A 21,712-nucleotide genomic window follows, 5' to 3' on the forward strand; every position below is an offset into this window, starting at 1 on the left:
TATGTCTCAGTTCTATTTCATGGTGCTTAAATAATCTAGCCTATCTCTTCTAGCCTTCTCTCTCATTTCCAATACTCATCCTCCCAGTGCCTCACACTTGCTTGTTCAGCCTGTCAGCATTTCCCACAAACTCCGTTTTCATTCTCTTTACCAGCCCTAGTCTTCTATCTGCATCCTAGGTACTTAACAGATCTAGCTTCACTTGCTTAATTCCTTCCTTGCCATGTTGGATCATATCAAAGATTGAGAACTATTCATTCTAAATATGGACCAGGTGATTTGAAACTCTTTTCTCAGATTATGGAAGAAGCCCAAATCTTTTCGGCTCCTAGATTTATTAATCCTAGAGTCATTTGCATACTTATTCTTAAAGTGTCTTTCTGTTAGGCAAGGGACTCCATTCCCTGCCCAGTCCTCTGCAGTTCTTTGCCTCATTCTGTTTCTCTTACACAGAACCTGATTCATGCACCTGTCCTACTCAGGCATGAGAGGTTTTTCTTCCCAGGACACTGGAAGGCATGTGATGAGGCAAGTGCCCAGTGTTAGTTCTCATGGAGACATACCACTGACCTTGTGAAAATGCGAGATCTGGTCATGTGCCAGCAGTCTCCAGCAGTAGTTCTGTGTCTTTAAATGGAATCATTAAGATATTTTTTGTTGTTGTTATTGTCAGCTAGAAATTCTACAAGACTTGTAAATTGGAGTTTTACTCAAGAAATCAGAAATTGGTAAAATGAGAGCAGATTTGAACAGAACAGTTCAAAAGAAAGATTTTTTTTTTTTTACCATGGGCAATGTAATAGTCTCCCTACCACACTCTTGAGAATAATTAAACTAACTTGACTGATTTTTCCCAGAAATTCAGCCTGCAACTGATACCAAAGAAATTACAAATCCAAAATCTTGCTTTTATAATGCAATGTATTCTACTCCATAAATCAAAACATGTAATATTTGGAAGATTAAAAAAAAATAAAATAATAGAATAATATAGTTTGGCAAACACTGCCAGGATCTATTTAATCCAGCCTTTGACAAAACACCACCATGTCAACTAAACCATGGCACTAAGTGCCATGTCCAGTCATTTCAGTATCCCTGGAAATTGAACACTTCCAGAGATGGTTACTCCCATCACTTCCCTGTGCAGCCCATTCCAATGCTTAATTACCCTTTCAGTGAAAAAAATTTCCTGATGTCTGACCTGAACCTCCTCTGGAACATCTTGAGGCCATTTCCTTTGCCTTGTTGCCATTTGCCTGGGAGATGAGCCTGACCCCCACCTGGCTACAGCCTTATTTCTGGTACTTGTAGAGACCAATAAAGGGCTCCATGAGCTTTCTTTTCTCCAGAGAGACATGGTGCAGCAGAGACCCACCTGCAGCCCCTGGAGGAGCCCCATGCCAGAGCAGACAGATGCCTGAAAGAAGGTTCTGACCTTGTGGGAAGCCCACACTAGAGCAGGCTCTTGACAGGGACCTAAAGACCCGTGGGAAAAGGGTACCATGCTTGAACAGTTTGTGAAGAACTGCAGCGCATGGGAAAGTCTCATTACTGAAGAAGTTTGTGGAGGATTATCTCCTGTGTGATGGACTCCTGCTGGAGCAGGGGAAGGATTCCTCTTCCTGAGGAGAAAGCAATGGCAGAAACAATGGGATGAACTGACCATTACCCCCATTCTTTGAGTCCCTGTACTACTGGGTGCAAGTAGGTAGATAATTAGGAATAACGTTAAGCCCAGGAAGAGGGGAGGGATGGGGGAAAGTGTCCTACTTCTCACTATCCTGTTCTAATTTTGATTTGTAATAATTCATTTAATTTCCCTAAGTCTGTTTTGCCCATGATGGTAATTGGTGAATGATGTCTCCCTGCCCTCATGAGCCTTTTGTTATATTTTCTCTTCTCTGTCCAGTTGAAGAGGGAAGTGACAGAGCAGCATTGGTGGGTGTCTGACCTCCAGCCAGGGTCAAATCACCGCACTTGGTCCTGCTGGCCAGACTGTTTTTGGTACAAACCAAGATGCCATTGGCCTTCTTGGTCACCTTGGGCAGCCTCCTCGTGCATATCCAGCTGCCTGTTGACCAGGACTCCCAGGTCCTTTTCTGCTTGGCCATTCTTCAGCCACCCTTCACCAAGTCTGTAGCATTGCATGGGATTGTTTGTAAAGAAATAATTTATTAAAAACACATACTTTTACTCAATGTTGTACTTTGCAGTAATATGTTCCAGAAAGTTATACTTTGTTGTAATATGTTCGAAAATTAATTTTCTTCTATATTGGTCAATATTTTTTTTAGTTAATCTTTGTAGTTTGGGAAGATACTACCATGTCAGTTAAAAACACCAACACAGTAAGATGATGAAAAGGAAAATCTTCCTTGCAGCTCATTCTCAGCATTAGTTGAGGATTGTTTCCTGGTAATTGATACAGCTTGATAGCTTGGAAAAAAACATATTCCGTAAGTTTCCCACTAGTGTTTTCAGGTACTCAATAGCACATGCATCTTGTGTGACCAGATGTCTCTCCAATATCCCATCATATTTATTTCATTATATTAAGAGATTGATATCTACTGTTCCCATTGCATTCTTATTGTAGGCTAGGTGACCAGGCTGAATCCATTTTAAGGAAATGTAACCTTCATCATACATTTTACCCAGGAAAACATTTTCTAACAAATTGTGCAGCAATGTCAAAAGGGGGATAGAGCTACTCAATAATAAATCCTTTTCAATTGCATCAGTTTTGCTCTGGTTAACTAATTTTGTGTAATATCCTCCAGAACATCAACAGGAGTAACTGAGTAAAGTAAGGAGTCCTGCATCGGTTTATTTCTATGGAATGTTTATATGCTTGTCTAACAGTCTGAAATAATGTTTATTACTAAACAAGATTTTAGTAGTGATAAATTTCCACAGTATATATGCACTAAGTTTCTTACCAAGGTAGAGTGTAAAGCTCACTTCAATAAAAAATAGTAAATATTGCATACTGGATATGTACAAAAAAGGAACAGTATGAATACAGTCACTGGAATGTTTCTTTTGTACTAGTGGACAGGTCTGTGGGTCTTTACAGATCTGCATCCCACACGGAGAAATATGTGGGTAGAGACAAGTTTAAACAGATTTTTTTTTTTAATTTTTGACAACAAACAGATTTCTAAATTTAAAAAAAAGGTATACTTTTTATAAAATTTGAAAGTTCTAAATTAGACATAAGGTGTTTGATTGGTCAAATATAGAATTGAATGACAGTGTACACTCAAGATGCTCTGACATTTTGTCACTGGCTTTTCAGATACTGTATCCTTAAGAATGAGCAGTGATGGTGTGAAGAAATTAATAGGATAGTTGAATGTCTTCAGCTAAAGTTGGCATTCCAATAAATTTCCACATTGATGATATATATACACACACATATATATATATACATCATCATGTGCCAAATTTCTTTGACTGATATTAACATAAATGGGAAATTATTTGCCTTACCTAAGACACAAGATTTTTCTTTTTTTTTTTATTATTTCTAAGACTTTGTATTAGAAGGGAGAGAGAGAGAGAGCTGTCCAGTGTTGACCACTGTAAGAGCAGAGTACTGTAAGATTTTTTTCTTTTGATTTGCATACAGGCATTTTTTTCAAGGCTGTGCCTTTGACTGCCAACTCTGAACAGGTTCACACAATTAAACAGTTTGAGCAGTGATTTTTTAAATTGCTGCAGAAAGTCTGAAGGAATTTCTAAGGGGAAGAACTAAATGTTGCACAGATATGTTCAAGAAGATAATATGGGAAAATTTACCATTTTGTGAAGTCTGGCATTTTCCACACACATGTTTAGAAAACAGTATCAATCTTTGTAAGCAAGGAATAAAAGGTATTCCTGGCAAGAATAAGTAAGTGACATTTAAAGTTTAGGAAATTTCTGTTCAGAAGAACAGAAATTATCCTTCTTTATCTATGCTTCAGTTCAGACAATGCTGAATCTGTTTGTCCTGACTTGTGCACTTGCCATGTAAGCTGCTTTGGAAATAATATTATCTGTGGGTTTTTTGAAGTACTAAATAATTTCTGTATACATAGCTTTATATTCACACAAAAGTCTGCAACAGGTCGTCATTTATTCTGTGACATTCTTTACTAGAAGTGCAACTTAGTAGTTGTCTCCCTCTTTTTTTTCAGTCTTCTCTTAAACTCTCTTTCTCTTGCACATTTTTGGTCCTTCTGTTCTCTTTGCTTGTTGTTCTGTTCCCCTTTGTTCCTCATTCTGTCCTTTATAGTCATTATATTTTCTCATTACATCATTATTTTCTCATATAGTCATTATATTTCTCTTTACAGTCATTATGTTTTCTACAACTACAAGTGAGCTTAAGCTTGTTCCTGCTATTGTGAGATTTACTCCCTATCATTGGGTTTTTTCTAGCATTTTTGTTAGACCTTGAAATCTTCCTCCTTTCCATCCCTCAAATCCAACAAATTCGTGTCCTTCCAATGACTGACTCCAAGGTTTAACCCTCTGGATTCAATGAGAAGTGCACTGTATCCTGAAGGCAGGAAGGAGGACCCAGAGATGTAAGCTTGATTAGTACCTCAAAGCAGGCAAATATTCTGAATTAGTGGAGGAGATGCTGAAGCAATAGTTAGTTCAGGAAAACAAGCCAGTCCAAGTTTCACGTTATAAGATCTTATTAATTTCCAATAATCATTAAAAACAAAAAAAAAATCAAAAGAGAAAAAAAGAGATAAAATAGCTAAATGTATAGAGCAGTGAGTGTGTAATCTCATACACAAGAGGGATATTATATTTTAATTGTAAAACCTGTGCTCTGATTGTGTAGCTAATGTCACATTTTAACTGGAGGCATTTGTGGAACACTTTTTATTCAGGGAAGTCAGATTTAAGTCCATATTTCTGGTTCAAAAACCTGTTAGACCCATCTCTGGGACTGTGCAGAACTTCCACTGTAACTGGAAAGGGTAACCTTGGTCACTGTATTATGCAAGTTTTTCCTAGTGTCTTGGCAATAATCTATAAATTTGAAGTTTTAACTGAGGTAAATGTTTGTGATGTTACCAAGGCCAGTAGTGTTGGGCAGGTGATAAGCCTTCAGCCTCCTACAGGTGAGAAATGTTTCCATGTATGTAGTTCATAAAGTCTTTTATAGAACATATTTCTTCTAGAAGGAAAGTAACTGCTGTGGGACCAGTTGCTAATGTAGATCTTTCTTACAGGGCCTTAAAAACACAAGCCCTGATAAGCAGTGTTAATTTAAATACTTTACCTGAACATACACTAGAAGTCATAATGAGACAACGTAGTGAAATTTGTTCTAATGTTTATGTTCAAGTTGAAAATGTTTTATGTTTTTCAGAAATTGATATTTTTTCTTCAGACTCTTCCTGCTCTCACATTATCTCACAGACACGCATATATTTCAGGTTTTTTTCCTCAGGATGCTGTGTGAGCCATTCATTATTGACTTTTCTTCTCTTTGAAAGAGTATCTGCCCACATAGTTAAAAAACAATTGTCTGTAGGTTTCATGGTCTCCATGCAGATATGTGTCAGTGAGAAGTATTTAAATTCAAGGAAATTGCTATCAATTCCCTCATTGCTGAAGACAGATTCAGGAAAAGGATCAAAACTAAGGAGAATATGAGATTTTCCAATTTGAGAGGGACAAAGGAATGTGATAAATTCCCGAGGTTATTGGCGTGTTTGTTCTGTTTCTCTCATCTACATATTAGCATGATTTGTGCCTGTTTGGCCAAATATGCTGCTGGCTAAGAACTATTGTGGCTGTATTAGGAGTTGTGCTGAGTTTTGGAAGACTCAGTGCTGTTACTGGGAATACTGGTTACATTGCTTTCAGACCCTTTTGAACACATCACGCTCCCTAAGGACAGCCCGTGTGTTCCTTTCAAACCCTATGTTGCAAGTAATGTAAAACAAATTGTTAGCAGCTTTGTGGTAAAGGAGAATGTTTCTCTTTGGTAGTCTTGCTTCCCTGTTTCATGTTGCTCTTTCTCACACATCTCTTTCTCTGCATATGGGGGTGGCAGAACATAGGCTTACAGATAATTGAGCTCCCACAAACATATTTTTAAATCCTTGAATTTGGGTTGCTGGCTGCGAAGTTGCATATATTTGTGTAATATATATCACTTCATTCCATCTACACTTACCATTTTTTTTCTCCAGAGTGAAATTCATACAGTGTTTTGTGTTTGCTATAAATACACATGTCAGCTGTATTTCTATCCTTTGTGTCAACATTAAAATTCCCTTGTTCTATGTTTAGCTTGAATAATTACCAAACCATTTGCAATTAGAACTCTAGGATATGACCTCACAGTGATTTATTCCTTCATTTCTTTCTGTATTTAATGCATTTCAGATACTGAAAATACCAAATCTTTGTCCTTTTATTTTGATGTTTATCAGTAATGGAAACATTCCAAAACAATCAGCCAAATACCTATGCTTTGTTCATTTATTGCCTTCTCTGAAGATAAATTGACTGTACTCAACTCTCTTCAGCATTTTTCTTCACCTAGATATTATTGCCTTGTGCAGCCACCCCAAGGTGACTGTTATCACTTAATTAAATCCTTGCACGCTGGGAAGAAAAAACAACATTGTTCGTTCATAACCCCAAGGAGGTGTGTTTTTTTTTTTTTTTCTTTAAGCCACTAAGCTTTTTCCTTGTTTTATTAACTTATTCCTGGCTACAGCAAGACATACTTTGTTGATGAGCAAAAGGTTGTATTAGCTTTTTATTTTCTGGGTAAACTTATCTTTTCTCTGGGAAGAAAACTGTGGGCATTACAACAAAGAAGAAAAATGGGATCTCTCCAAACCCTGCAATTCTAGTAAAGGTCTGTGTAAACATCAAGCCAGTAAAGAGAAACAGGGGAGTAGCAGGAAGGAAATGAGAAAATAAAATGCAAACATAAAATTGGGAAAGACAAAAAAATAAGATGACATGTATATACACAGAGAAACTACTGCAGTGCTAAGGGAAAATTGGCATTAGGAATAGTATTTCTGAAGACAAAAATATATCAGGGCTCTTTATGGTACTGTCTAGGGCAGCATCTTTTTATTAGCCTCTTGGTTAATGTCCTCTCTCTGTCTATTGATTTTAGACTACATAACACTTTCTTTTACCTTTGCATTTTCTTTTCCATAATGCATAATCCTCCCTGAAAACTATAAGAGGAAATATTGCAGATGAGCCAGTCTTTGAATATGTGAGACCTGTGATTTGTTTTTAAGTTGTTTTAAGCACAGTAGTTCATATGAGAAAGTTCATTTGAAGCAGTGAGTTGACAGAATACGTACAATGGTTTAGCTGCATATTGCTTATTTCTAGTCCATTAAATGTAGGACCAGAAAATAGGTTTCTCTACTCTAAAACTGGGGCTCAAGCAACCATATGTATTTGTTCGTGATGCTAAATCGTTTTGCCACCTGCTGTGTTCAAGAAGCATTTGTAAATAATAAATGTGATTTGAAGCTGTACTATTTGCAACAGCAGTTTATGATATCATTTGTATAGAAGCATAACATTCCAGTGAGTGATAAGAAAGAGCTTTTAAGGAGTTGGATAATCAAGACTTTTGAAATTAATCACTTATTATCTGTAGACTGTAATTATTGTAGGTCAGAGACAGTAGTACAAGTTCATCTATGAGACACAAAATATTGATAGATTTGTACAGCTTTGCTCCATATCCGGTATATCTGTACTCTGGAAATTCCCTTTGCGTGATAAAGTTTCACCCTAACTTCTGGGATTTCTTTTTATTCTGTGCATTCAAATTCTTTTCTGTGGCTTTGCAAATCAAATTTTGCAATGTTTATCTGGCTTAAATTTCTGTCTTTCTTAGAAATAACGAAAATCTTTCCATTTACCTTTACAGATTAACAGAATGCTTTCCAATGTGTGTACAATGGATTTGCCATCCGCATATTTTAACCTATATTCAGGGGGTTTTTTGTCTAATCTATTTTATCTTCAAGGGCTGTAGGCCTATAGCTATCTGCATATCTTATTGAATATATTTAAAAGGTAACTGAAGCCTCTTCTATTTGGAATAAAGGCAATATATTGCAAATTCATCAAGACTTTAGGTTTGGTTTGGTTTGGTTTCAGATTGCTATTAAAGAGTGGTTTAGGAAACACTAATTCTGCAAGTAATTAGGTTTTGGTGTCAACAGAGTGAGATTCCTCAGAAGAAGATAGTTTTAGCTTGAGTAAGAGATTTTTTTTAGGAGTTGACTGTAGGTAGAATTTGATATGTAAATTTGGGACACTAATTTCAAATAGCTGTTGTATGTACATACTTTCTGTTTGCTTTCCAAAACTGATTTTGTCAGATTTTTTCCTTTCCTTTTTCATTCCCTACTGGAAACTCTAGTTCTACATTTATTGTATTATATTATTTTTTTGTTAATTTTCCTACTAGTTTGTGATATCAGTGGGTGGCATAGCAACTTCATTGGGGAAGGATTGGGAAATGACACAGGAAGCCTGTGAGGGAGAACTTGATTCTGACAAGGTTTAGGTATAAATATATTGCAAGATATATTGCAGTTTGAAACCAGGATGATTTTAAGTTTCATCTGCCATTAATGTCCATCTTTTAGGTGTCAAAAATTGTTCTGAATTTCTAAGCACCCTAGTGTGTTTATTTTATTTTCCATTAAAATTTTAATTTAGAAATAAACCCAGATTTAAGTACAACAGAAAATCTCCTCAAGCTGAATTGCAATCCTGCTAAGGATTGTAACTAGGCTGAAAAAACTGTTTAGATTTTAAACCCTAGTCAGAACTCAAACAATCTTCTCAGATGTGGAAAACATTTGGTTATATTTCTGTTGCAGTTATCTTGTGTGTGTGCGCTTCTGCTCTTTCCCATCTGGTTTGAAACCAGAGTCAGGGAATGACTGATAAAATACCATTTCTTTCTCACTATAGTGACTGAAAACAGATTGAAGAAATTCAGATATATGTCGGAACTCATTAAAGCATGACCACTTAAATTTATTTATTTTAAGTTGGAGGAGTTGCTGCCAATTAAAATGGCAAATTTACATGCAGAAGTCTTATCTATACTGCTTTCTGTGTGGTGTGTCAGGCAGCATGTTCATTTGGGCATGGCAATGGAACAAAATCTGAACTGCATAGACATTCACATGGCAGTGTAAAAAACACTGGCAGTGCAGTTTGACAGGAAAAGGGGTAATAGTTTTAAACGAAAAGAGGGTAGATTCAGAGTAGATATAAGGAAGAAATTCTTTATGATGAGGGTAATGAAACACTGGCACAGGTTGCCCAGAGAGGTTATGGATGCCCCATCCCTGGGAACATTCAAAGTCAGGTTGGACGGGGATCTGAACAACCTGATCTAATTGTTCATTTCAGGGAGGTTGGAGATAGATGGCCTTGAAAGGTCCCTTCCAGCCCAAACCACTCTCTAATTCTATTTGATTTTGGCTCAATGTAGTTTTACAGTGATTTAAAGAAAGGGAAAAAGATGGAAAAAAGGTGAAGAAAATCAGGAAAATATGTTATTGCTTAGGGTCTAAAAGTAGACAGTTCTGGAGACAGGAGCAAACTGCAAAAATATGTAACTTTGTTGTATTATATGATTTTTCTTTAGTAATTTTAATACTAATTTGTGATATCAGGTGTCATAGTAACTTCATTGCAGAATTGTAAATGTTGCAGGAAACTTCTGAGGGAGAACTTAATTCCAACAATGCTTATCTTGAAATATATGACAGCAGAAAGAAGAAAAACATCACAGTGAAAGCAAAACAGCTGGGATGCTACATTCACACTTCTTTTTTAAACACTCTATGTATAAAGCATCATAATAAGAAATTAGAAGTGTTTCCTTAGTTTTCTCTGGGTGATTCTGAATAACAGGGAAATGGTGCTAACATTTGATTTGGCAAGAGGAGGAGTTTTCTTTCATCACTTTCATTTATGAAGGCACATTTACCACAGTCATAATACAGAGAGACAAAGTTTCAGGTCTCTTACAAATTGGAGTGAATCAGATAGTAACAGTGGAGAGCAATCATGTCAGGACCTGCTTGGGACACGAGATTCAACATATAGATTGTTGACATGTGCAGTAAATAGCATTAGGATTGGTCATGTCAAGACTTACTCAGGCCTCTTTAGATAATGCAGGGTTGTGGATTATTGGCACAACAACAGCTACTGTACTCTGCACTTCCAAGGAGGTCTCGAGCACCCTTTGATGAGCAGGTTACTGGTACTTTGTGCTGCAGCTGATCCAGGGGACCCCTTAAGGGAATATCATAATAATTTGGCTGCACACTAAAACCCTGCATAAAAATACAGATGAAGATTTTCTGTCTCTAAAAGGAAAAAAATATTATTAGTTAAAACCTTGTGTTTCTGGCTTCTGGACAAATCATAACTCACCTGTCCCCACACTAGAGAATGAGATTTTATTATGGAAATTCAAACAGACCCTTAATTATCACAGCAGTCAGAGGTGCCACTGTAATATATTAGCTTGTATTTTAAAAAGAATATAAACCTTTTTCATTGGAAGAGCTGCTCTGTGCTGTTGATATGCTTGAATTTATGCAATGAGCTGGTAAACAGCAAAATCCATACTTATCTTTACCAACACAGGCATTAGAGGTGAGCTCAGGGAAAAAAAAAAAAAAGGCCAAGAGGGAGGGAGGGAGAGAGAAACACAGTATTTCTTCATAGCCTAGGGTGAGATTACAGACCTGTTGATGGCAAACCTACATACTGTCTTCTCACCTGGTCTCATATTCCAGCTGTGAAACAGAAGTGGAAGGTCAACATAGCAATAGTGTTTTGTAGTGGAAAACTGAGTTGATTTCCTCAGATTCATTCAGGACCAGACCTCCAGTTCCCTCAGGATAATTGATTTTCATATAAATGTGCATTTCCCACTTTTGTGTGAAATGTACTTCTGGACTGAAGCACTGTAAGCTCAAAACCCTTGCACAAAATATTGCAACCCAGCATAAAGATATCAACTTTACTGTGAAGAATGTAAATGTTGTGGATAATTATTTCAGGGGAAGATTATGAAATATTTTTATTATTAATGAAGTATCCAATTTGTTTCAGAAATTTGTTTATCCCATGCAGTTGCAGTATTCCTATGTTCCCTGAACAGATAAGTGAATGGAAATCTAAGCTTCTGTGAGAACCAGAACAGCACAGCATAGTTTTGTGTAGATTTGCATCCTGTCTTCTACTGACTTTTGAACCTTAAGACAGTGAGTATTTTTCAGTGATCAGTACACTTGAAAGCTCTCTGTTCCATGATCTCTAACAGAAACTCATATTCCAGCTTTTACTGCTACAAAGGCTCTCAGAGGTCTCATCTCCATTTTAAATCCATTTTCTCTAAACCTGTACGAATTTCTCTAAGACCTCTGTTAAATTTGGAAAAAAACCTAACCATGGTTTTGAATGCTGTTAGTGGGCTAGACAGACAAAGACATGCAGAGTAAAGGAAACAATCTTCAGAGCTGCAAGAACCAGTTCAAAATACAAACCCTAAGGGGTTATAGTTCTGTGGACTTTTTTCCTCTCCCTTTTTTTCCATGTCTTAATAAACCCAGCTTCTACTAACTAGCATGTTCTGATTTATGTCAGTCCAGAGTCAAGGATTCAAGTCACAAGATTAGGGATTCAAAAGGCCATAACTATTCTGGAGGCTTCTGTGTACTGGTTTTTAGTGGAAAAGCGAATGGCTGCTTCAATTTAGCCCAGCTGTCTATGGATCCTGGAAGACTTCAGAGGGAACATGTGTGGAACTGCTCCACACTCCCATAGGTAGAGAAAAAATGGGTATAGCAAAAGGATCTCCTATATTAGTTCAAGGATTAATGACAGCTGGAGGAACTCTTAGCACATTAGGATCATATTCTGTCTTCTTTGCATTATAACACGGAATAAGAGGCTGAAGATAAGAACATGAGTTTTTAATTTTTTTTTCTATGTAACTTAAAGGGTTACAGTTTGAAACAGCACTGCATTGGGTAGACTATGGATTTATTCTTAATGTTCTGTGTTCTTAATATATCTGTATTCCATTGTCTGGAAAGTATTCTCAAGATGTTCTTCTTTCAAGAAGAGTATAAATCAGAACGATATGCTAGTCAAAGAACTCAACTCAATTTCTCATTCAAATCTATTTTGGTTGTATGTATTGCCATCTAATAGATTAAATATGCTAAACACAAGCCCCTCATCCTGTTCTTCCTTGAGCACAGCCTCTCTGCTTCATATGTATGAAATTGTGTGAGGCAAGTGAGAACACATATTCAGGTCTGGGATAGAGGTCAAATTCTAGCAAGCCAATTGTCAGGATCAATCACCACAGCATCTGAGCACCTCTTGAGTGCACAGAGGATATTTTAAGAGTGAAATTAACTCTCTATAAAAAATTCTTCCTTTTAGTTTTTTCACCTAGGTTTTTGTACAACTGATATTTAGCTACCTTTATCTGTTTGCTTTCACATAGTGTCAGGTTGTGTAGATTGACAGAAAAGCTAACCAAACATGCAAATACACAAGGAATATAAGATCAATTTGAATTGAGCTTTCATAAACTGAAATATTTATACGTTGCATAAAAGGGCTTCAAATTTGCAGCTTGGGAAACAATAACATTCACAAAAATGCTTATTGCTCCCACAATCAGTTTTGCTTCTACTTGCTCTGTGTTTCAATCAGCTCAGGTTCCCACAATCTCTTGCTGTGTGTTCTGAGGTGCAGGTCTGAGGACTCAAGGCCTCACTCTGCCATCTCTGTGTATCTTAGCTCCTGCTGCTGCATCACCTTACTCTTTCACTTTTGGCACTTATTTAGTAAATGTTGTGCAGGTACATACTTTGTCAAGTCCTTTACTCAGGGCAGCACCTCTCAGTGCAGAAATGCATAGCTGATTGTAATATTTGTACCACCAAAGGGCGGGAACCACTTACATTCAAACACTGAGTATTTTCAAAACAAAGGCAGTCCACAGATGTACACTTAGTCCTGACCCAAAGTGATCACTTTCTCAGGGGAAGAGATATATAATGTAGTCTCTGTATGATAAGTCTTGTCCTAAATAAACCTGATTGCATTATGTGGCATCTCCTGTCCAAAGAGTCTGGAACCAGCACTAGGAGCTCTAGGAATCCTAAATAACGAAAGGTTAGGAACTCATCAGAAATCATAAAGATAAAAGTTTGGTGCTTTATTGCATGACTTCACAGGGTGGTTTGAGATTATGCAGCAATATAGAATGGCCTTCTAGAAAAAAATAATATTTCTATCTATGGGGCAGAGATTCCTAAAAGTCATTTATTGTTCTTGTACTCAAAAAATTGTCAAAATCTTAATCTCAGATTTTTTTTCTTGAACATCCATTACTTAGAAATTTTTAATCTTGCTGTGATTCTCAAACTTACCTCTGATACTTCTCAATATATTATCAGCAAACAGTCCAGGGAATACATCTTAAGAATTCAACTGCCACCTTTAAATATTTTTCTTGCCTCTAAACTTTTCTCTTCTACACTTTCTACTTTTGCAATTATTCTGTTCTGTATGCTTTTTTTCTAATCAAGTAGTAAAACTGCCACTGCAAGTTTTTGCTGTTTTGGATGTATAAGCAGAATTATTCTGTAAGTCTGTGAAAGATGCGTCAAGGGAATCAGTAAAGTTTACTCCTCCTCCTTCATTTCTTGGCTTTGAGCTATAAAGCAGACCTCCTTATTATTGACAAATTTATTTTTTGGCACTCCCTTGTTGTCATAAATTGCATCCTGACCACATGAGCAAAGAGCACAAAAATGACAAATTAGGAAGCTGGCATCAAAGTCCATGCTAACCACATCCTTTGAGTTTGTCCCCTTACCTCATCTCTTTTACTGTGGTTGTTTTGGTGCCAAATGCATGCTGCCTTGTTGCCAAGTATGTGTCATTAATTCACAAGGAGTCTATGGTCATGTAGCCATATAACTGTTATGGTGGACTATGATTGAAAAATGGCAGCAGTTTGAGTTGAAAACTGGGGTTTCTATGTGTTTTATGTTGGAATTTTTGCTTAGTAGCAAAAAGCTTGTAGCCCAAGGAAGGCTGATATAATTCCTATGCCTTTTAATTTTTTTTTTTGGGGGGGAGGGCTTTTGTTGGGAGGTGAGGTTTTTTTGTTTGTTTTGTTTATTTGGGGTTGGTTTGTTTGTTTGTTTGCAAGGGATTAAAAAGATGGAAGAGGACAAATAAAGCTTTTAGAGATTTGTGTAAGTCATTAGATGATGAAACTTCAGTTGCTCATTTTTATTCATGTGTATCAAATATATCCCATGTAAAATCCTATTTCCCAGCACAATACTCCAGTTGTCTCATAGTACTTAATTGTGAAAGCCCAAGGTCAGATTTTCCACCTAAGTAGTTATGCTTTTGCATGTTTGTTGAGGTTGCTGGAGGATATTGCTCTGATATCTTAATAATGAGAGCACAGAAGATGGATACTGAGGCCAGATTTCTGTTAGCCATCATTCATGCCTTTTATTTTATTTTAACCCTCCATCCAAAAATGGTTGCCATGTTGAAGTGGAACTTGTGTTTTTGCTTCTTTCTTTAGTAAATCATATTTTTTAAGCCATGTTGTGATTCAATCGATAAATAAATAATGTAACTGTATATGTATTATAAGAGAGGGATTATGTTCTTTCCTAAATGTCAGTTGCATCCAATACTTACTCTCTTTAAAAAAAAGAGTGAAATATTTTTGCTGTTATTGAATTTTGTATGTCTAATTGGTGACAGGCTTTGTCCTCAAATAAATGCTCAGCTCCAGTTATAGTATCACTATGTTATAAGAGTGAAAAATTCTAATTAAGATGATCTGTTTTCCAGAAAAAAGTTTAGTATATCAATTAGTCTGTTTTATCAGGAGGAACATTCCTTTCTCCAGCCCCTAACTCCTGATCAGAGCCCGAATGAGAAAACATCACAGATGCATGCTGCATTGGACAAAGAACACACGCATGCATTTAAATCATGTATATCTTACTTTTTACTGATGTAATTGTGAAATATGTCCTTTTTGCATTCATAATTAGGGGGTGGAACAGATGGTGAAGGCTTAGTTTAAAATAATCTGTCATTAAAATAACCTAGCCTACTGGTAATTCTTCACTCTAACTGGAGTTTAGGTCAGGGTAACAGGGTTTTTTGAAGCATTGGAATACACTAGAAAGAATTAGGGACTTCATAGATAGCGTGAAATATGAGGATATTCTCCAGAAGGACACCGTAGTAAGACTCCAGTGAATTAAATTTGCCTGTAGTGGGAATATGCAAAAATGGCTGGGACAAAATTCCTCTGACAAATATAAATCCATTTACTATGATGCATTATACATAAGTGCATATTCGGTCAAAGTGGTACACTTGGTTTCATATCTTGAAAGGAAATAACCTCACTATGCTTCACATACTGTAAAAGGCAGTGAGTATTTTGGGTTAAAAACCTGTGCTTTACATTTTTGTATTATTCTGATGTCAGAGGATATAAATTATAATAATTTGCATTATTATTCCGGTGTGCTGTAGCTAGTGACTTTTAAATCTGAGTCTCACTTCCTTCGTGTCTACCACATTGACTTGCTTGTATGTGACAAAGAAAAACTTGTATCAGTCCTGCCTGGCTAATTTAGAACAGTTTTCAGGAAAAAGAAAACTGGTTCAATAAATCAGATAGTTGCATGTCTTTAAAGCATTTATTTTAGTGTTCCCTTCAAGATTTCATTCTTTAACAGCTTTGAAGAGAGCATATAGATTTCAGCATGGTATTATGATAAATCTTCTTGAGGAGGGGCAAGCATTAACATTTGTGTCGGTTCTTTTTCATCTTAATCCAACCTTGGTTAATAATCAGAAAATTCTACATAGTGGGTAAGAAGATGTAATTAACCCTTTGACCCCAGAATCTTAATTGGCGCCTGTTGAAAACAGTGGGGCAGTTAAAAAAAAATAAATTAAAAAGTAGCCTGTGGTGATTGAAACAGCATAATACATAATGGTTTTCTGAAATCAAAAGTAATAGAAAGCTTCAGCTTTAATCACATTTTGCATAAAGCCAGTAAGTGTAGTTTTAAACAAGAAGTTACCAGTCTACCTTAAATTGGATTGTGCTCAAAATTGGCATTTGGGGTCACCCTGACCCTTTCTCAGCTACCACACTAGATGAGATAGGAGTAGGTTTATGACAGTCAACTTCATTCACTTTAAAATAAAAGAGAGAAATTAAGTCAAGAAAATTTTCCTTGTATTCATGGCCTCTCCTTCGATGAAAATAGTACATTACAAAACACAGTTACCTTTTCAGACTCTATTTTTATATTATACTTAACTCTGAAATGTCCAGAACAGAAATCCTTTTGCCTGTGAACTACATTGAAACTGTTAAGAAATTCTGTCTGGAAAGCACTGTGATCCTCCTTTCAAAATAGATATTTGAAAGCTTTCTCAATCCACTACCCTTCTCTCATTTATTTTGTCCTTAGTTATACATAAGCATTATGAAAAATACTTCCAGATATTTCTCATTAAAACAGAATTGTTTGTGAATATGTAGTATCCAGTGATATCACATACTCTTCTCCAGTATATAACATAACCTGTGTTATGTTGACTTGCACCTTCTCTGAAGTCTGCTGCTCTCTTGGCATGCACAAAGGACATACGCTTTATGAAAAATTGAAAAATTTCAACACGCATTACTTAAATAATAAATATTCATAAATAATACCTATGAATAACGAATGAGGCAGTCCTTCAGAACTACTGTTTGACCTGTAAAAGGAACAACAACATTGTCACAAAAGTGGTCCGTCTCAGCCCTTTCATACTGGTGGGAGGAACTGCCTTGCATTGGAAGATGGCTATTTCTCCTCCTATTTTTATTGTCATTTTTCTTAGGATTTGGAACTTGAGCTTAGTACTTGGAGCTTTTGTTTTAAGGTCCTTGTATTTTGGGCATGAAAGGAGTTAGGTGTCCATTAGCTGTTAATCAGTGGTTCTTTCAAAATACAATTAAATATAAACTTCCTCATTTTATTCTATTAAACAAAATGCTGAATTTGGCCAGGAGTTGCACATAACCATAGCTTCAGAGAAGGGGAAAAAGAAACTGAGAAAGAATGACCATGAGTCATTAGTCTCAGCTGGCTTAACAAACAGATTTTATGCCACAGGAAGTGACTAATCACATCCAAAGGTGTTGGTGTGCTGTGTTGCCCCTGCCGGTCCTTCGGTGCTGCCTCCTCAGTTACCTCCCTTGTAAAACTTGGGGGCAAAAGTAAGGAATACTCTTCCAGAGAAAAAGAGAAAAAAAGGCTAAACAAGTAAAGCTAATAAAGTAAAACTATTTAAAGGAAAGGAGAGAATCTGAGTTAATGGCAAGGAAAAGTAGCAAGTGCTTAAGATGACTAACACTTCTCACTTCAACACCCTTCCAGTTGCTGATGACTTGCAAACTTTAGCCATGGAGGCTGAAATTTCTTTGAACAGCTATGTTGGCTAGAGATTGTTTGTTTGTTTATATTTTTTCCAGCAAAACTGGTGTCAGACAATTTCAAAACTACACTGAATGAAACATTTCTGCCTAATCAATACTCAAAGCATTCTTCACATTTTTGTTTCATTAAGCCTGAGTTCCCAAATAAGATGGTGTGTATAAAAGAAGCAGAAAAGACATCAGTGACTCAGAGAATTATTTTTTCTGGTTCTTAGAAAAAATTGCCCAGATATGTCAGATAATTACACACTAATGCAGTGTGCTAAGCAGACCAGATGATGAATGTGCTTAAACTGTATGTCATTCTCTCAAGTAACAGAGCAAAGAGGCCACACAAAAAGCTATATAAAAAACTGAGAAAAAGAAGGTTGTATTTACATGATACACAAATAACCTATGAAACACCTTTCCTCAAGAAAGGAAGTATCACAGTCATGCCAACTGCTAAGAACAGGTTTTTAAGAAACCTCTGGTAGGCTTGTCATTGCCAGTATGGACATTCCACTGCTCTGAAGCATCTCTGTACATACTGCCAGACCCAGGGAAACTGACTGCTGCTCATAGGCCTTTAGGCTGAGTCAGTGGAACAATTTCTTCTTCTTGGTGCAGAATGGAGTTCTGTATGGGTGTCCAGGGAGACAGTGTCATGGTTCTCAGTTCAACAGAGGGTTAAGCCAGTTTCCTCAAAGGAACACAGGACAGAGAATCAGGAATACTTTAACTAAGACCTGTAAAGATTTGCTTTTCTGAGTAAGAGATTGTACATAGTGAGAGAGATCAGATGTGCAAAGGTCTTGATTGTCCTGGTATTGATCTAAGTTTGAATTTCACTGTTCCAAATATTCCACCTGTTATTGATGTTAAAAATTCAGGGAAGTGATGTTAATAATTTGAGAAAGAAATTATGATGATTTATAAGAGGCCATAAATTACTTGCATAATATAAATGTTTTTACATGAAGGAGATCCATGCAGATTTACATTTTTATTAATTCATAAATATAAATTAGAGTCTTTTTTAATGCAGTGTCTTTAGTGAGGGTTTGTTTTCCAATATGCGGTCTATTATTTTTAGAAAACTCAGATTTTGCACTAATTCCACCACCTACTACATCAGAGCAGGGTGAACTTTTGCCAAAGACAGCTTTTGACTAGCAGCCTGTTAGAAATTAGAGAAGAAAAATAAAAATATTAAAATCCCTCAAAAATCACTGTTGTGTATTTGCAAAGGAGTGGTTACATGATTTTGTCATTATGTATCTCCATCAAATTTATGTGCTTTTTCCTTCCAAAACTAGGCTAATCTTTCAAATGCTACAGTAAATATTTCCTTTACATGTTCTTTTATCACAAGGGGATATTTGAGACAGGATTTTGGGGATTTTTCCTTGTTCCTCCCAAAATTTGAGCTTTTTCATATTTTCTGAGCTGTTTTAGCATTTCTAATTTCTGGAATTTTGTGGTTTTACTTTTGCAATAGTCTGTGATTTTTTGCCAAAAATTATCCTCATAAAAGGCAAAAAGGTAAAGACATGGACGGTGTATTAAGGTAGTTTCTTCCTAATAAAGGTTTACTCTTATTGATAGAGGTACCCTGTGTCAGTTTAGAATATAGTCCTCTGTTTATTAACTGCACTCATGTTTCAAAAGGTGTGCATTAATCGCTGCAATTGTATTTTGGTTTTTGCAGTTGAAATGGAAACCACATCCAAAGACTTGAACCTGTCAAAGAAAAATCTGATCTAGACTTTTACACCAAAAGGATGAAATTCATAGCATTTCTAGAGACCTAAGCTGTAAACATATTTGACAGTAATCTGCTGATTGGCTTTGTTGTCTCACAAAAGGAAAATGGTGTGTGGGTATATGCGTGCATGCGTGTGCGTGTGTGTGTAATCCTCAATTAATTTACAAATTATTGAGGTCCACAGCGATTTGAGTGATGGCAGGATTTTATTTTCTCCTTTTAAATTTTTGAAAATGGAAATTCTCTGCTTTGATTCTGAGCAATAGGGGGTGATTTTTTGTATACACTGCTCAATTGGAAGGTAATGTGTTTTCCTTATTTATTTCTTCATGAAAAAAAAAATGAACATTTTATTCTTTTACATTTCCTCTATCAAGCAAATGATATAAATTTTATACAGTACATGGCAGATATAAGCATGGCAGTAAAATAACTTAGTAATATAGTCATCAATTTGGACTTAGTAATATACTCATATGATGTTTATTAATATGTAGACAGAATACAAAGAAATTGTCTTAAGGGTTCAAATTAAAACCACTCTCACAAAAGTCAGAATATTTTCCTCAGTTTATTCTGTGATGCCTTTGTTTGAATCTACTTCTATTTGTAGTTTGGAATTCTTTAACAATCTATTAACTCTTTTCTTTCCTCTTATTCTGTAGTCCCTCGATGGATTTGTATTTGCACTAAATCAAGAAGGAAAATTTTTGTACATTTCAGAAACTGTCTCCATCTATTTAGGCCTGTCCCAAGTAAGTACACGCTTTCAATTCTAGAACATAACTGTGTATGATGCATTCTTCTGTTTATTATTATTAAGCAAATAATAATTTGGTTTCTGTGTTTTCCATGGATTATTGAATAAGCTGTTAAGGTGCATCCTGTTCATCCTGAGACACAACTGAAAAATGTGTCTATAGTATTGAATGTTGAGATGTGTAAGAAAAGTTTTTGCCACAAAGGATCATTATTAATTTATCGAGAACAAATTAAGTTTCTTTCCTCAGTTGTTTTGAACTTTAAACCTCTATACCTGATAGGAAAGGGACAGTCTAATAGTACTTCCCTTGTGTCCTATTACTGGATGTTTATGGAGTACCCTGCATTATCCAGGGAGCTGACACGATGACAGGGAGTCATTTGGAGTCAAGAAATGCTGGAAGAGGCCATTAAAATGTCTTGCAGGAAGGGTTCCAACAAGGACACATTTTGATGCTTTCACCAATGCTCACTAATATGAAAAGATGAATTTGTAAAATACAGTAATTTGGAGGTGGGGTTGGTTTGAGATTTTTTGTTTTTCATTTAATTGCTGACAACTGTTTTTCAAAGATTAAACGGCAGGGCAGAAGTGGGGCAAAAGTTAGTTGTTAATGCTTATTCCTAATCCTGCAGCATTCAGAAATGTTTAGGCCGGATAGCTTCTTTCTGCTTTCACTTAGAAATGAAGCAGAAATATTTTGCATGATGATTTTCAGAGAGAAACCATCTACTTCTACTGCAGTCACCCTGAGGAGGAAAAGAAAAACTGAAATAATACTTATTTCAAATACTTTAAATTGGGACCCACACAGCTATGAGGAAGCAACTATTTCCATAGGCTACTTACTGTCAGTTTTGCTGTACCCCACCAACATTTAAATGGGAAATATTAATATTTGGTGACCAAAATACACTAATTTTAAATAATATCAGGTGAGAATATGAATAGAGCTCATTAAGTCCTCAAAGAATATGCAAGCAATTGGCTGTAATAAGTTCAGTAATTGTTATTTTGTGCTGGCTTTGGCAAACCCAATGATAGAAATGGAAACAAGAGCCGTTTCTAGCTCATATCAGTATTCTTGTCTCTCATTAAAGTCCCTCGTTTTGTAATAGACTTTAATCCCTGACTTAATCTGTTTGGGAGTTAGTATCAAGAATCTCACATTTTGAAATTGGTGCACCACCATGTTGCTAATACAGTAAAGAATTGGAACTTTAATGTTTATTATTGTCTTATGTTCATATTAATCTGGTTTATGCATAGTATCCAACAAAGTCTAATAAGCCAGTAAAGAAGAAGGATGGATAATTAGTTTAAGCAGGTAAATGCTAATTAGGAAACTCCTGAAAGGCATCCATTATACACTAGCTTAAAACAAATTTTACAGCCCTGGTTAGTGGTGTAATCCAAATTCTGTCAAGGCAACTGCATTTTCTGTAATTGAGATGTGTATGTTTGCTTTGCATAACAGATGGCTCTGTATGCTTAGACTGATAGCTAGGAAAATAATAATTGCATTATTCTGGCCAAAAGAATATTAGCTCTTGGGTTTTGGCCATTTCAGTCAGTCCTCCTGCCAGCA

The 21,712-nt window shown here is 36.1% G+C and overlaps 1 protein-coding gene across 6 annotated transcripts in view; it reads left to right on the top strand.

Annotated features, from left to right (window-relative positions):
- Positions 1 to 21,712, top strand: part of NPAS3 (neuronal PAS domain protein 3) — a 583,895-nt gene that overhangs the window by 389,133 nt on the left and 173,050 nt on the right. For all 6 annotated transcript variants that reach the window (XM_058807169.1, XM_058807170.1, XM_058807172.1 and 3 more), the window contains one exon: positions 20,027 to 20,116. In XM_058807169.1, coding sequence (XP_058663152.1) covers positions 20,027 to 20,116 — 90 coding nt within the window. The remainder of the gene's footprint in view (positions 1 to 20,026; positions 20,117 to 21,712) is intronic.

The sequence above is a fragment of the Ammospiza caudacuta genome, chromosome 6, assembly GCF_027887145.1.
Source record: "Ammospiza caudacuta isolate bAmmCau1 chromosome 6, bAmmCau1.pri, whole genome shotgun sequence".
Taxonomy (NCBI): Eukaryota; Metazoa; Chordata; class Aves; order Passeriformes; family Passerellidae; genus Ammospiza; species Ammospiza caudacuta.